Genomic DNA, 15,689 nt, shown 5'->3' with positions numbered 1-15,689 from the left:
ACGCCTGTCGTCTACTTCTGCTAGGGGTATTCCTTTCTTTGACACAATAAGGTGGATCAGCTTGTCCAGCCGATAGATATAATTGGACAATGTCTCCCCTGACTCCTGATAGGTGTGGCGTAGCTGATAGAGCAGATCTGTTGCATCCTCTGCCATTCCATATTCCTGATCTAGAGTCGCTAAGTAGTGTCGTGCAGTGGCTTGGGGGTCACTTCTCCGTACAGCTTGGATTAGTTCTCCAGCGGGACCTCGCAGACTTTCAACGATCCGCTGTCTCTTATAGGGTTCGGAGCAATGCCATTCCTCCAGGTATTGGGAAGCCATCTCTTTCCATGCCTCGTAAGTTTCTTCCCCAGTAGGGACTGGTTTTATTCCTGAGAAGAGCCGGAGCCTTCTGTAGCCCCCTTCATGCTGTGACTTTCCTAACTGGTCTACCAGTTTCTGTACAGCAGTGAGGAACAGTTCGCTTTGATCCTCATCAGTTTTCCTAGTACTGGAGAGTGACTGAGAATTCTCTTCCCTGGCCTGAGGGAATACTTGTCGGTTAATATCTCCATCTGGAAGTTCAGCATTAAGAGGTGCTGCGACTAGCTGTTTTGGCTTTAACGGTATCACAATATGCCATTGTTGTTTTTGTGGCCCAGAAACGAGGGAGGGAAGAAAATCTTTATCCAATTCTGCTTGCGTCTCACAGAGGATCAGACTGGTCTTATGCTGGTCTCTACCTTTCCATCCAAGGATTTTAGGATGTTCTACCCCATAAATCCTGTGGAGCACATGCAGGACTTCCTCATCTGTCACTCCCTGAGAGTCACCATAGATCCCTAAACATCGAGTTGGGGCCACAGTCTGTTGTTCACACCACAGAAACACTTCTTCTCTTATACTATCCATGACGTCTGTGCTGATGGGTTTCACTGAGTGTGTCTTCAGTATCTCAGCAGTGCCTCCACTGTAACACCCCCTTGTGTATTAAGCGTTGTGAGGGTATATATATATATTGAACCACGCAGATGCTTCTCACCTTGGTACTTGGTTTTCAGTGCCTCCACCCGAATCTCTGCTTTCTCTTCTGGGGGGTGTTCAAAAGATACACCAGGGGGAGATTCGGGAAACCCCCTGCCCAGTATTAACACTCTGTGACAAAATGTGTGCTGCAAAAGCCAGCCAGGCACATTTATTTAAATGGAAATCCTAAATGCAGCTTTGTAATTTTATAGAAAAATATACTTTGATATAATTTGAAATAATAGTGCAAACAATACAATACAGTAATAAAACAAGTGTGGATGAAAGTGGCGCACCACTTCTTACTATGCACACCAAGTTAACACAAAAACTCGCAATAAATCAATAACAGCATACAATATAATATAATATATAACAATATAACCATTAACTGTCACAGCTTTATACACATGAAAATATATATCAGATATCTTACTTGCTCCTGATACTGTGAATATCTTGCAGGGTGAATTTATATATTTTCCCTTATAGCCCTACAATGTACTGCCAAACACACACAGCAGTATTCAAACACACCACACAAATAGAGCAGTGCACTGCAAGTTGGGGCCCTTCTGTATGTATGCAGCATGGCATGGAAACATCATGTGTCCAGTTTGCAGATTTTGGAGATCTTTAAATCACTTGCAGTGAGGTACAGCAGTCACAGTATGCAGACCCTCCTCTAGCAACAACTGTAAAATCCTTTCTAATTTGTATCCTGGGACTTGTAGTTCCACAAATGCTGATTAGACACACACTTGGTGCATATTTACCTGCCCACCCATCTATCCCTAACTCTTCAGCCCTTGTGGCCAGATATAGTCCAAACCCCACTTGAACAACAACAGATAGATAAAAATAACCAGTAACTTATCTGCACCAGTGTGTCACAGGTCTGAACTTGATTATCCCCAAAATGGCTGACTTGTAAAATGTCCTTCTTCAGAGATGCATGCAAACCTCCTCCTACAGCTTCAAACTGTGGCTTCCAGCAGGTTCTGTTCAGAACTGCACCGAGCTTTGATATCTCTGCAGACTGCTCTCTCTGCTCAGATCACTCATCCAGTGCCCTTCTGCCTAGGGTCACCTATCTGAACTGGTCACACAGCTCAGTCTCTCCCAGGATGCTCCTCTCTCCCTCTCTCTCTCCGCCCTCTGGTTTCTCAGTCTTCTTAGGCTCCGCCCCCTCTTCATAACAGCATTCTGGGAGATGTAGTTCCTTCTCCTTGACTGGTAAATAGCTATATGCATCTCTTTTCTTACTGATGCAATTGTGATTATTAGCCCCTGGGTGCTCAAGTCCAACTGCAGCATCCCCAGGGGTTACATACAGATAGAGCGTCTACCACAACATAATTTACTATGGCCAGTCTGTTATTAAAACTTGGATGGTCAAACTAAGAGGGCCTTAAATGAGCATTCCCCCATCATCTGCATTGAGAGAAGCGCTGAAGACTTTGAGTCTTCACAAAAAGGAATCTGAAGTGCACAGCTGGCCATAGTAGGTCAAATGCTTAATTTCGCCTCATTCCATTACACTGCTACTTTGACAATAGAGATCTGAAAGTGCTGCACAGGTAATACTGGAGTTACGTTGTTAAAATGAAGCAGAGGCTCGGTGGGTATGGGCTCAAGAGTATGTTCTACTGCAGCCAAGTCTGCACAACAGGTCCTCTTGGTTGGGACTGATGTCTTCATGGGTCCTCCACTGGTGCAGATGACATGGGCTCCAGGGGAGGGATGCCAATATACAGGTACGTGGGAGGGGAATTCATTTTTAACATGGCTTATCTAGAAGTGGATATGCCTTCCTTAGCTATTTCTAACCTATCTAATTGTGTTGCGGAGATTTCAGCCACTATGTACCAAGTGACTCTGAAAAGATCTTCAGTAGAACTTTGCAGTTTCCACTACAACTGTTAATATTCTACAGACTGTGTCAATACTGTTGAAGTAATGTAAAACCCTTTGAGATAGGCTGATAAGTTTAAATGTGGTTTTCCAACAATGAGAACAATTTCAACCATAAAGCAACAGACAAAATATCAATGCCAATCAAGATCTACCGGGGAATATGTATTAAAAAATACGTTTTATTTGGATCTGAAACTCATATTTTAACATATACAATACCATTAAATGCTGCTATACATAGATGGTCATTTATACAAGAGTTGATTAATTGTTTGTTTTTAACGTCTATTTTGTTAGCTGCCCAGAGAAAGCTAATGGCGGGCCAGGCAGGAGTGAACAGTGCCATAGCCGAGTCCAATCCAACACGACCCACAGCCATAGCGATTTCACGGGAACTGCTGAGGAGCAAAGGCATAGCCGGACTATACAAAGGCCTGGGAGCCACTCTGCTAAGGTTACTACAACCTGCTTCCAGTTTTACTGTATACGTGTTCAAGAATATATTGTATTCTTAGTGATATGATCAATGAAAAATGCTGGAATTGTTTGTGTCCTCTGTACTGTAACCACAGCATAATGCAAGACAAGGATCGGCCTCAAACTAATGGCAACATTACTTTTGGATACTTAATACACTTAGTGATGGATAGATAAAATAGCAGCACACTATATATGGACTAGAGAGAACACTGTGGAGCTGTCTGCCAAAATAGAATACCTAGCCTGGGGCTGGCATTATGCATAGTATAATTCTGCCAGTCTGCCAACCCTCTCTCACACCTTCCTCTCTGCCAGCATCCGTCACTTGCTACAAAGGCTTCTGACTCCACAATAGCTTAACCTAATAAACACAAGTTACAGATGTGGAAGAAACAACTTTAGTCTCATGATTTTCTTATTTTCCCTTAGACTTAATCCTTATGTGACTTTATCAACATTTGTTTTACAGGGATGTTCCTTTTTCCATTATATATTTTCCTCTCTTCGCCAACTTGAACAAACTTGGACAAAAGACGCCGGATGAAAAGTCTCCGTTCTTTGTGTCATTCCTTGCGGGCTGTGCGGCAGGGAGCACCGCTGCTGTTGCTGTTAATCCCTGTGATGGTAAATGTTGCAAGGAGGAACATGTAAACAATATAGAAAGCATGTTATATAGCAGACACACAAATAGTTTTTTTTACACCACATTCATGTCCAAATAGAATATGAATAGTGTCTATGTAGCACAGGATTTGTTTATCTAGAGCAGCGCTTCACAACCTTTTCTCACTCTCGGCACACATAAGCCCTTCCCAGAGTTCCGCGGCACACCGAAGGCAAAAATATACAAAAGAAAAGCAAGAATTACCGCTTGCGGGAACATCACACGTACACAATACATTCATAAGTGCCCCCACCGTAATATAATAATTAATAATAATGAACTCTTTATTTCACTAAAATATTTTACAAAGAAAACATATGGAACAAATGGTGAAATTATTTCCGTAAGGCAAGGTCTTCCAGTTAACCATAGTATGACGAATGTACTGCCATAAATCTTGTGCTTTTTCTCCTGCTGGAGGTAGTGCGCCGCGGCACACTTAGCAACATCTTGTGGCACACCGCTGTGCCGCGGCACACTTAGCAACATCTTGTGGCACACTGCTGTGCCGCGGCACACTTAGCAACATCTTGTGGCACACCGCTGTGCCGCGGCACACTTAGCAACATCTTGTGGCACACCGCTGTGCCGCGGCGCACTTGGCAACATCTTGTGGCACACCGCTGTGCCGCGGCACACTTAGCAACATCTTGTGGCACACCGCTGTGCCGCGGCACACTTAGCAACATCTTGTGGCACACCGCTGTGCCGCGGCGCACTTGGCAACATCTTGTGGCACACCGCTGTGCCGCGGCACACTTAGCAACATCTTGTGGCACACCGCTGTGCCGCGGCGCACTTGGCAACATCTTGTGGCACACCGCTGTGCCGCGGCACACTTGGCAACATCTTGTGGCACACCGCTGTGCCGCGGCACACTTAGCAACATCTTGTGGCACACCGCTGTGCCGCGGCGCACTTGGCAACATCTTGTGGCACACCGCTGTGCCGCGGCGCACTTGGCAACATCTTGTGGCACACCGCTGTGCCGCGGCACACTTGGCAACATCTTGTGGCACACCGCTGTGCCGCGGCGCACTTGGCAACATCTTGTGGCACACCGCTGTGCCGCGGCGCACTTAGCAACATCTTGTGGCACACCGCTGTGCCGCGGCGCACTTAGCAACATCTTGTGGCACACCGCTGTGCCGCGGCGCACTTAGCAACATCTTGTGGCACACCGCTGTGCCGCGGCGCACTTGGCAACATCTTGTGGCACACCGCTGTGCCGCGGCACACTTAGCAACATCTTGTGGCACACCGCTGTGCCGCGGCACACTTAGCAACATCTTGTGGCACACCGCTGTGCCGCGGCGCACTTGGCAACATCTTGTGGCACACTGCTGTGCCGCGGCGCACTTGGCAACATCTTGTGGCACACCGCTGTGCCGCGGCACACTTGGCAACATCTTGTGGCACACCGCTGTGCCGCGGCACACTTAGCAACATCTTGTGGCACACCGCTGTGCCGCGGCACACTTAGCAACATCTTGTGGCACACCGCTGTGCCGCGGCACACTTAGCAACATCTTGTGGCACACCGCTGTGCCGCGGCGCACTTGGCAACATCTTGTGGCACACCGCTGTGCCGCGGCGCACTTGGCAACATCTTGTGGCACACCGCTGTGCCGCGGCACACTTAGCAACATCTTGTGGCACACCGCTGTGCCGCGGCGCACTAGTTAAAGAGCACTGAACTAAAGTATAAGTATGTAATGCATCATCTGTAGCTTTTTATAAAATTGATTGAAAGTTTTATTTTCATCCTATGCGTCTTTTATTTTCTATACAATACAGTTGTCCATAGACGCGCAGATCTATCCATAAAACCCGAGCGCCTATTAGGTGTCATTAATGCATTTGAAATTCATTTACACGTTTTTGTCTAATCAGGATCCACAAGGAATTATATTGTCTTTCACAAGTATCAAGTTCAGTTATTAACATTATCTCATCTGGTGGTAGTCATTTCCTCGGCACTGAGAATGTCGACACACTTTAGAACGACGATAAAATACATAAGAGCAGCAATCTGAACAGCTCCACTTACCATATTACAGACAACCCCTATTTCCGTCACGTTTAATGACCGTGACTTGTAGAAATATGTACAGTTAAAAATGACGTCACTTGTAATGGTCAAACTAAATAACGGCCGTTTTAAAGCGGCAATGGCCGGACCTGGCGCCTGTATAATGTAATTCAGTGAGCGGGTCCGCCCATTGCCACTTTAAAGGCGCCATTTTCACTTTAATCATTACAAGTGACGTCATTTCTAACTGTCTATATTTCTACAAGTCGCATTTTACAGCTGACGGTCATTAAACGTGTTAGAAATAGGGGCTGTCTGTTATTTGGTAAGTGGAGGTTGTCAGATTGTCGCTCTTATACTCCTCAGTATTTTATCGTTATTCTAAAGTGTGTCTGCATTCTCAGTGCCGAAAAATCATACTACACCCATCCCGTTGCCCAGAACTGCCAAAACATTGCATTTTGCAGTACTCATCCTTTTATAAGGTATTTATTGAAAAACAAAGCAACAATCGCAGTCTTGACTAGGTAAAATGTAGTTGTGTGCTAATTGTCTTTGTACGCCTCGCTCCCTTGAAATGTATTCTTATTATATCTGCTATGTTATCGCTGCATAGAAAGCCACAAGCATTAAGAAAGGTGGCTGCATAAAGATGACAGATAAAAATAACTCTAAAAATAAAATATTCTGGAACAAATAACTGAAATAACTTATGGGTAGTTATCAATATAGTATTAAAAAAAAGACATTTACTTCATGGTGATGGGCTCAGTTTAAGGGGTACTGGTTAGGGTAATCCTTTTATATATTCTACTATAATGATTAAAAAAAATCTGTATATAAAAGATGTTTCTCTTATTTCTGTCTTGCAGTGATTAAAACAAGATTGCAGTCATTACAGCGAGGTATAAATGAAGATACATACTCAGGAATCACAGACTGTGCCAGGTAAATAAACAAGTCAACTGGTTTAAAAATTCCATTTTCTGAAATTAAATCCGAGTGGTGGGGTTCTCTTCCCTAGGATGTTTCTTCTGTGCTTGGAGGGGGGGGATGGTCCCATGATGAAATAGGGCCTTCACAAAGGAGAACCCATGGTGCGCAGCTAGCACAATGGTGGGTGGTGGGTTTAACTCTGCGCTTCTTTGCAGCACGCTGTAAACATCAATACCCCTTTGTGAAAGCTGGTTTCATCAGGGGTCCCCTCAAGCACAGGGAGGAGACCAACGGGTAGCATCCCTCTACATTATTGATGTACACAGGTGTAATCATAATCATCATTTATTTATATAGTGCCACTAATTCCGCAGCGCTGTACAGAGAACTCACTCACATCAGTCCCTGCCCCATTGGGGCTTACAGTCTAAATTCACTAACACACACACACACGTCAATTTGTTAGCAGCCAATTAACCTACCAGTATGTTTTTGGAGTGCGGGAGGAAACAGGAGCACAGGGAGGAGACCAACGGGTAGCATCCCTCTACAGTATTGATGTACACAGGTGTAATCATAATCATCATTTATTTATATAGTGCCACTAATTCTGCAGCGCTGTACAGAGAACTCATTCACATCAGTCCCTGCCCCATTGGGGCTTACAGTCTAAATTCACCAATATGCACACACACACACACGTCAATTTGTTAGCAGCCAATTAACCTACCAGTATATTTTTGGAGTGCGGGAGGAAACAGGAGCACCCGGAGGAAACCCACGCAAACACGGGAAGAACATACAAACTCCACACAGATAAGGCCATGGTCGGGAATTGAACTCATGACCTCATGCTTTCAAGGTTTACCAGGATAAACCTAGTTGACGCTGTTGTGACTGTTCTGAATTCATTCATGCTTAGCTAACATGACACCTCCCATCAACGCCTAAATAGCACCTGTCATCTACATTCAATTGTCTGTATATCTATTTCTTACTTTACCATTTACTTTTACATTTACTGTCTTTTAATTACAGGAAGCTGTGGAAGACTGAGGGTCCCGCTGCTTTCCTGAAGGGTGCTTACTGCCGAGCCCTGGTCATTGCTCCACTCTTTGGCATTGCACAAGTTGTGTATTTTATAGGAATTGGTGAATTCCTTCTGGGCTTGTTACCCTCCAAACGCAATTAATGACAACCACCAAATTTCACCTCTTTCTTGGGACATCCTAAATTTGGCTCTTCTTGACACACTTATCCCTTGTGTGGACTCTTCCTGCCACTGCCTGTTTACTGGTCGTGGGTTTACAAGCTGGAAAACCTTCTTGCACCAGTGCTGTTTTATGGTCCAAAAGTGTTATGGTCATCAGCCGAACATTTCTATAAGTTAGGTAGCTTTCCTTACTTGCAGACAGGAAACAGTCACAATCTAAATGGGCAAGAAAGCTACAGTACATAAGAATCCGCTTGGGGCAAATGTAACTCAGTTTGCTAGAGCAGGTTATTTTTTAAGCTGATAAATGTTTCAGATATTACAATTGCATCATTAATGTTTGCCCTGCTGCCTGGACCTGTAACACACTGTAATTTGATGGCCATTTCCACATTTTAAGACTTTTATATTTTAGAATGTTTATTTATTTGAGTTTTAAGATGTGTGTAGAATTTCTGCATTTACGTGCAGATTTCAATTAATTGCGAAAGACTGAATATGATTTTATGTGTTAGGCTCACTATAATTACCAGATTACTCTGAATATACTTGCTTTTAAACACCTTTAAAAGATTTACTAAACCATCTAGAAAGGAAAAAGTGGAGGTGTTGCCCATAGCAACCAGTCAGATTCTAGATTCATTTTTCTGGTACATTCTAGAAAACAATAGCTAGAGTCTGATTAGTTGCTATGGGCAACACCTCCACTTTTTATTTTTAGATGGTTTAGTAAATCTACCCCTATGTCTACTCAGACCAAAGTGAGATAATGATATTTAAATGTTTGATTCTTTTTAAATTAATTTGGCCTCTAGCAAAATATGGGAGGACATGTGTTGCAGGTGTTAGCTTAGCAAAATCCTGCAAATGACTAAATCCCTGACACTGTTTCTGTTTTTTAACATTCCAATAAGAATTTGCTTGATCAAAAATTAACTTTGTTTTATTTAAGTGATTGGTTTACATAATAATCCCTAAACATTGGGTATGATTGGTGCGGTGGAACATTTTGCCAGGACTTTCTAAATTTATATTTTCCTTCTGGGTGTTTCTGTGTATACATGCGTACTGTAGACAGTATGTGTATATTCCTTCATTTGGGAAAGTAGGCATCAAATCTTAGTTATCCATCCTTTTTTTGCTGTGAAATCCACTCTGATAAACAGCCATGCATTGGGATCTGAATTATGTCCGCATAGCAGTCAGCTCAGTCTGTGTTGTGGGTGATTTGAGCACTCACAATGTTTGTATTTGCAATTATTTTTAAAAGCTGGCTCCTATGCATGGACTGTTTTCTGGTGTTTCAAACAGAGCCGAATCTGGAACACTCGTCTTAATGAGCACAGAATAGAATCAAAAGTGCATTTATTATTAAATGCATTGTAATGCAGAATTAGATTTAATTTTTTCAAAACAACTGAGAAAATGAAACTTAATTTATTTATAAAGTATTGCTTAATTCAGGCTATACCTTTTATACCACGCCCCCCGAGAACACCGATAGGAGAATATAATATCTTTATGTGTACATAAATGCTGAATGTGTAGTTTTATTAAGGGGTTTCAGTGGCCCTTCTCAAAATCTCAACAGCTTTGCCTCACAGAAAAAATGTTTTATATTGGAAATGTATTATCACTATGCAATTCTCTAATTATTGGACCAGGAGATACGACCCACTTTAAAACCATACTTAATGAAACCTGGTTGGTCTAAATTTTACTTTCAGGTGTATATAGTCATACCTGTTGGTTTGAATGCAGGGGTGTTTCCTAAAATGACGGACCCACAGCCTACAACATTGTAATACTGCTACATTGTAGCTACTGTATACATTATTCTGTAACATATTTTAGCTAAGGGTGTAGGCTCCACAGTTCAATCATATAAATTACAGCTCCAAAAGGAGTTTCACATTGAGAGATGGGCTAAACATATAGGGGCATATTTATTAACAGGGTTTTGTCCCATTAATTCTCATCTGCCATCGCTATGATGACAGATGATTTTTTTGGCCCCATTTAATAAAACAATTATCCCAAGACAACACATCCGATAGGAGGCTGTCACAGTGATGATTTCACTTACCTTTAAGCTCCCTTGGTCTCCAGTCACTATGGCATCATTAGGTCATACATGCGTTGAGACATACTTGTGATAGTAACTGGAGGGGAGAGTAGGTAAGCTAAAGTGAGGGATCCGAAGATTACTCTACCGAAATGCTCTTCCCAAAGGCTCCAATGGCTAACGCCATCTTCACATGGCATTAGCTATTGCTGACAAGTTCCGAAACGGCAACGTTTTCACATCCTGTCAAATGACAACAAAAAAACAGTCTCCATTCTATGGCTAAAACCCAAAAACTGAAGTTTTTGGGGATTTTGTGGTAAAACTACATTCATAAATGGGCCCCTTATACTATATCCAGCCTTTTTTTTTTAACGTTTTAGATACTCTCCTAATAAGAGACATAACCTAAGTTTATTCAATAACATGGTGTATTCTATACAACCATTCTCATCTTGTTTTTATTCTATTTAATCGCCCTAGTTGGATAACGGTTAACATTTTTCTGGAAACTTCTATGATCTGACAAAAATCGATATGCAGTCAACCAGAGTGCCAATAATCCAGCCAATTATCTTGTTACAGCAAACTCATCAGTCAAGGTGTAATGTAAAAACAGGCCACACTGTTCTTCATTTTGCATCGTGGGGAATGACATTCCAATACGTCATTTTAGTGCTGGCTTTAATTTATAGTTGAATGCAGATAATTATGCTGAGATAAAAAAAAACTAAAACCTCTATGTCTTCTACATTCTTTGGAACTATGAAAACTGAACAAAACTTTGCATTCAGTCTTGGCAACACCACATATTCCTATTACACCAATTTCATAAATGCTTCTCCTCACCTGTTGGATTTGTCCAATATCTGTCGTTAAATACTAGGGACTTGTATATAAATTCTACATTTGTAAATGTAACCACCAGTTAAATCTGTCCTACAAAGGGGCAAAACCACTTTTTGAATTATGAATTATATTTTGGTTGCGGCCATTCATGGAGACAAATACCAGCCTCCCTATCTGTTAGTTTCTACATTGTTATGTTTTATATTCCTGGCCATGTGGCACCACTAATTGTAGTGACATGTTGGTGCTAAAGGTCGAAAATAGGGTCGAAAGTGATCAATTCTGTTTATCAGAAAGTGCTTGGATCACCAATTGGAAGACGATCATTGCTTGTTTGAGCCTTATGATTTTAAACCCATTGTGCAACAGAGAGTAATTGTATGTGGTGCCTTTTTGCCCACTAAGCACTATAATTACATATGATAGCTGCCGGTCGCTGTATAATGGCCGGGAACCATAGCAAGTGGATCCTGATCATTAGATCATTGGGTCGCTCATGCACTGTGTTTAGAATAGAACACTGTTTATATGAAGTGATATCCTCCTTTCTACCTCCCCAAGGAATGTCAATCATGCCATCACCAGGGTTTCATAAAGAAGGGAGAGCTCTTGTATCTCATCACACCCAGAAAGATTTTTTTACACCTCTACTTTTAGAGCATGTATTAACATGCTTTAACATGAGCTTTGATGTTGGTGATATCGAAGCTATGTTCTGCATAAGAGAAAAGGTTTAAAAAAAAAACCTGTAAAAAAATTGGAAATAAGAGTAAAACCCACACAATTTATATATAATATTTATTATGACACTTATTAGTCAGCATAATCTGTAATAAAGTACACATATTAGGTACAGGTATAAATAGTACAAGTTAGCTTTGAAGCCATGGTTAAGTGCATTTTCCCTATTTTTGCTCATTTTTGCCTATAATATCCAAACAAAAAATATAGTTATCCCAATATGCTATCCAAAAGGAAGTGTGATATATCCCACAAAAAAATAAATCTAAAAACCCAATTGGGTGGACTAGAAAATAAAATTATTCTCGGTGAAAGTGACTTAATCAGAAAATGTGAACATTAGTCTGGTCATGTGGGCTGACGCCCATGTGATCCTGAAGGTGTTAAATGCACTATTCACTTAGTTTATTTCTGTGAATGTTCTATGGAATTGCAGACTTGCGTTGTTACTTGCAGTTTGTTGTCTTTTGCGTGAATCAGTAGATTGTTTTGTCTATCAGTAGTGACTATTACTTGGCTACTTCCAATGCACCTGATGTACAGTTGTAGCACACTTATTGCTAGGTTTCTTTCATTTGCACCAATGTATTTAGTGGTTTTTTACACTGGCAATCTAGTGATGTCACTAGACAATGGTATTGCTCTTGGTGGGATCCTGAATCCAATGCATTCCAATGCATTTAGCAATCATAGGGTTCTCTAGATTGGCTTCCTGTGTTTTTTTTTTTTTTTTTATTCGTATTACCCTGTATAAATATGGTGACCTTTTTGTTTACTTTTTTGACTGTTCCATTTTTCTTTGTTCTTGTCATCCATAATTTCGTGAAAAGTATTGTACTTAACCGGACAATGAAATGTCATTGAAATGCTGCTTTAAAAACAGAAATGTTATTTTAAAATGTTTTACAAAAAATAGTCATTTGGTTTGATGTATTGTACAATAAATCTAAATGACAATGTTGTTTTATCAACTTGCACTATATTATTTGTGTCTACACTTATAGATTTTAGAGATTATATGTATGCTTGTATATGTATGCTTATGCTTATTTCTGATAGTATGTGCAGTTCAACTGGGGCTGGCTGGCAAATTTTAGCCCGGGGGCTGAGACTTGGCTCAGCAAGCTATTAGGAACATTTCAAAGGAAAAAATGTTCCTGCTAGCGGTGCGGCTTGGAGCCGGGCACCCCCTTTCATATTTGGTGGGACTGCCCAGTTCTGGCATCCTTCTGGAGCCAAGTCTGACATTTTTTAACAGAAATCCTAGGGGTCCGGTTCAATGATTTAGACAACTTGACCTTTACATGGCTATGGATGATCTCTGAACTCAGTGAATCGTTTTGGGCTTGAAATCCAAAGTCATGTGGCTCCAGTGGTTGGAAATTCAAGGAGACGCCATCCTACAGGTTTGCCATGACACGTACTTAATTTTGGCTCATTGTCCATGGTCATTCTGACTGGGCTCAGTGGGCGGGATGGCAACTCTCCCGAAACAGCCATGCCCCTCTTCACGAACAGGGAGCATCTAGCTACTCCCGGGAAGCCCTGAAGACCCCTCATGCCCCTTCCCTTCTCTTCCTTCCAACTCTCTCCTCTCTTTCTCTAACGCTCTGTTCTTATTATTCCACTCATACAGGAAATATTGTGAGGCTGATTCCTAAACCTTTTTGTCACTGATTGTCTTAATGTTCTCATTACATTTGCTTGTTGTCTCCTCAATAAAGAAAGGTTACAAAAAAAGTAAAAGTTAAATGCTTTATGTGACTATTCCTGAGATAGTGATAGGAGGTCCACGTCAATACTTGCTTTACATGGGAAAGCTTTGCCAGAGAACCTTGGCGACGGCTGCCGGTGTTAGTCTTTACTGCCTTGGGGGCTTTGTTAAATAGCGAGAAGCCCTCTGCTTTTCGACAGATCTGGGGCTTTTTTTCCGTATAACAAACAGACTCCTAATTTTTGTGTTCGGAATACACCCAAGTTTGGAAAACACAGTTAGGAAAGTGAAAGGCCGTCTGAGTGAAAGGTCACCTGGATGGACAGGTAGCATGGTTGTCTGTTTATCATCATTTATTTATATAGCGCCATTAATTCCGCAGCGCTGTATAGAGAACTCGCTCGCATCAGTCCCTGCCCCATTGGGGCTTACAGTCTAAATTCCCTAACATGCACATACACAGACAGACGCACAACCAGACAGACAGACTAGGGTCAGTTTAGTTAGCAGCCAATTAACCTACCAGAATGTTTTTGGAGTGTGGGAGGAGACCAGAGCACCCGGAGGAAACCCACGCAAACACGTGGAGAACATACAAACTCCACACAGATAGGGCCATGGTCGTGAATTGAACTCATGACCCCAGTGCTGTGAGGCAGAAGTGCTAACCACTGAGCTGCCGTGTTTAGGTGACACTTTTTCATTACCACACCTCATATTCTTAGCTGTTTGCACTTCAATCATGTCAAGTAACTGAAGCTTCAAGATTTTGCCAGAACTATGGTTTTTCTCCCTCTGAATCTCCATTCTGCTACTCCAAACCCACACCCAACGCGTTTCTTCTCCCAATCCTTTGGTAGTTTCATCAGAGGAATCAAGCAGGTGTAGGGCATATGTTCAATCTGATTTCAGGAACAAAGCGAGGCCTTCTTAACCAGTTTTTAATTATCAAACGAGTAAAAGAGACTAAAATGCTCTTACCAAATAGTTATGTATGTTCACAGGTGGCAATCTGAGGGAGAAATTAAACTGAAATTGAGCAAAATCATCCAAATCTCAGTCGGGGGACCATAAGGCAAAGATGTAATAAAATGTGTAACTTAAATATAGGGCTTGTGGCCGGGTCCCGAGTACCGGCCACTGCACGTGTGGTGGCCATCTTGAAGTTAACTTCGGCGCTGGGGGGGTTAATACTCCGGGCCAGAGCGGTTAAATCACCAGTGCTAGGCGCCGCGTGACTGTTATTAATGCAAATGCCTGTTTTTAAATAAAAAGGTATTTTTATGTGTACACTGGAGATTTATTAACAACAGTATGAACAATTTTTGAGATGTTTCAAAAAATGAAATGGCTTTTTGAGAAAATCAAAATTTTGATTTTGAATATTTTACATTTTTACTTTTGATTGGAGCATAATGCTATTCGATATCATATGAAAGCCCATAAAAAGAGGGTTACAATGAGACATTGCCCAACTCTCTAGCTCAATCAGGTGAGCTACAAATGCAATTAAAAAAAAACAGTTAAAAAAGTGCAGCTTTAAAGGCATACAACTTCCAAACCAGTGCACATATCAGCCTAAGATGTGGGGGTACTCTTTACACCCATGGCAGCATTTAGTATACCAAATGTAATTGAAATGAGAGAATGTAAGGTAGAATTTTTTCAAAAATTGTGTTGACTTGATGTGGAACGACTCTGCCCCGGGATCTGGCTGCTCTTCCCTGGTACTATTTTTGGCCAGTGGTGGAAGCCATACCTCGGTACAGGGTCCTTGGAAGTAGTTCTAGGCAGGATATTTAATAGATACATTTCTCGCCTCAGACAGACTGGCGCCAGGGAGAAGAGTGGGCTGAGCCCCCCTCTACCTGGCAGCTCATGGACGGGGGGGGGGGGGGGGGAAGTACACTCCCCCCTGCCACCAGCTTCTGTGTAAAATGGTGTTAACCTCTCTGGGCTGATTCATGTGCAACCCGCATGAATTAGTCCAGATTGGTTAAAGGGACAGGAGGATGGATTACTTCCTGCCAAGCGAAGTCTCAAGAACTGTATGAAAAGAGCACTGGTTTA

The 15,689-nt window shown here is 42.0% G+C and overlaps 1 protein-coding gene across 1 annotated transcript in view; it reads left to right on the top strand.

The window, feature by feature from the left end:
• Positions 1 to 8,229, top strand: part of SLC25A22 (solute carrier family 25 member 22) — a 52,491-nt gene extending 44,262 nt beyond the window's left edge. Inside the window, exons 7-10 of the mRNA XM_075187831.1 lie at positions 3,223 to 3,379; positions 3,875 to 4,029; positions 6,974 to 7,049; positions 8,076 to 8,229. Of these exons, the coding sequence (XP_075043932.1) occupies positions 3,223 to 3,379; positions 3,875 to 4,029; positions 6,974 to 7,049; positions 8,076 to 8,229 (542 nt within the window). The remainder of the gene's footprint in view (positions 1 to 3,222; positions 3,380 to 3,874; positions 4,030 to 6,973; positions 7,050 to 8,075) is intronic.
• The last annotated feature ends 7,460 nt before the right edge of the window (positions 8,230 to 15,689 follow it).

This window comes from Mixophyes fleayi, chromosome 10, assembly GCF_038048845.1.
Source record: "Mixophyes fleayi isolate aMixFle1 chromosome 10, aMixFle1.hap1, whole genome shotgun sequence".
Classification (NCBI taxonomy): Eukaryota; Metazoa; Chordata; class Amphibia; order Anura; family Limnodynastidae; genus Mixophyes; species Mixophyes fleayi.
This window is presented reverse-complemented; position numbering and strand designations above follow the sequence as displayed.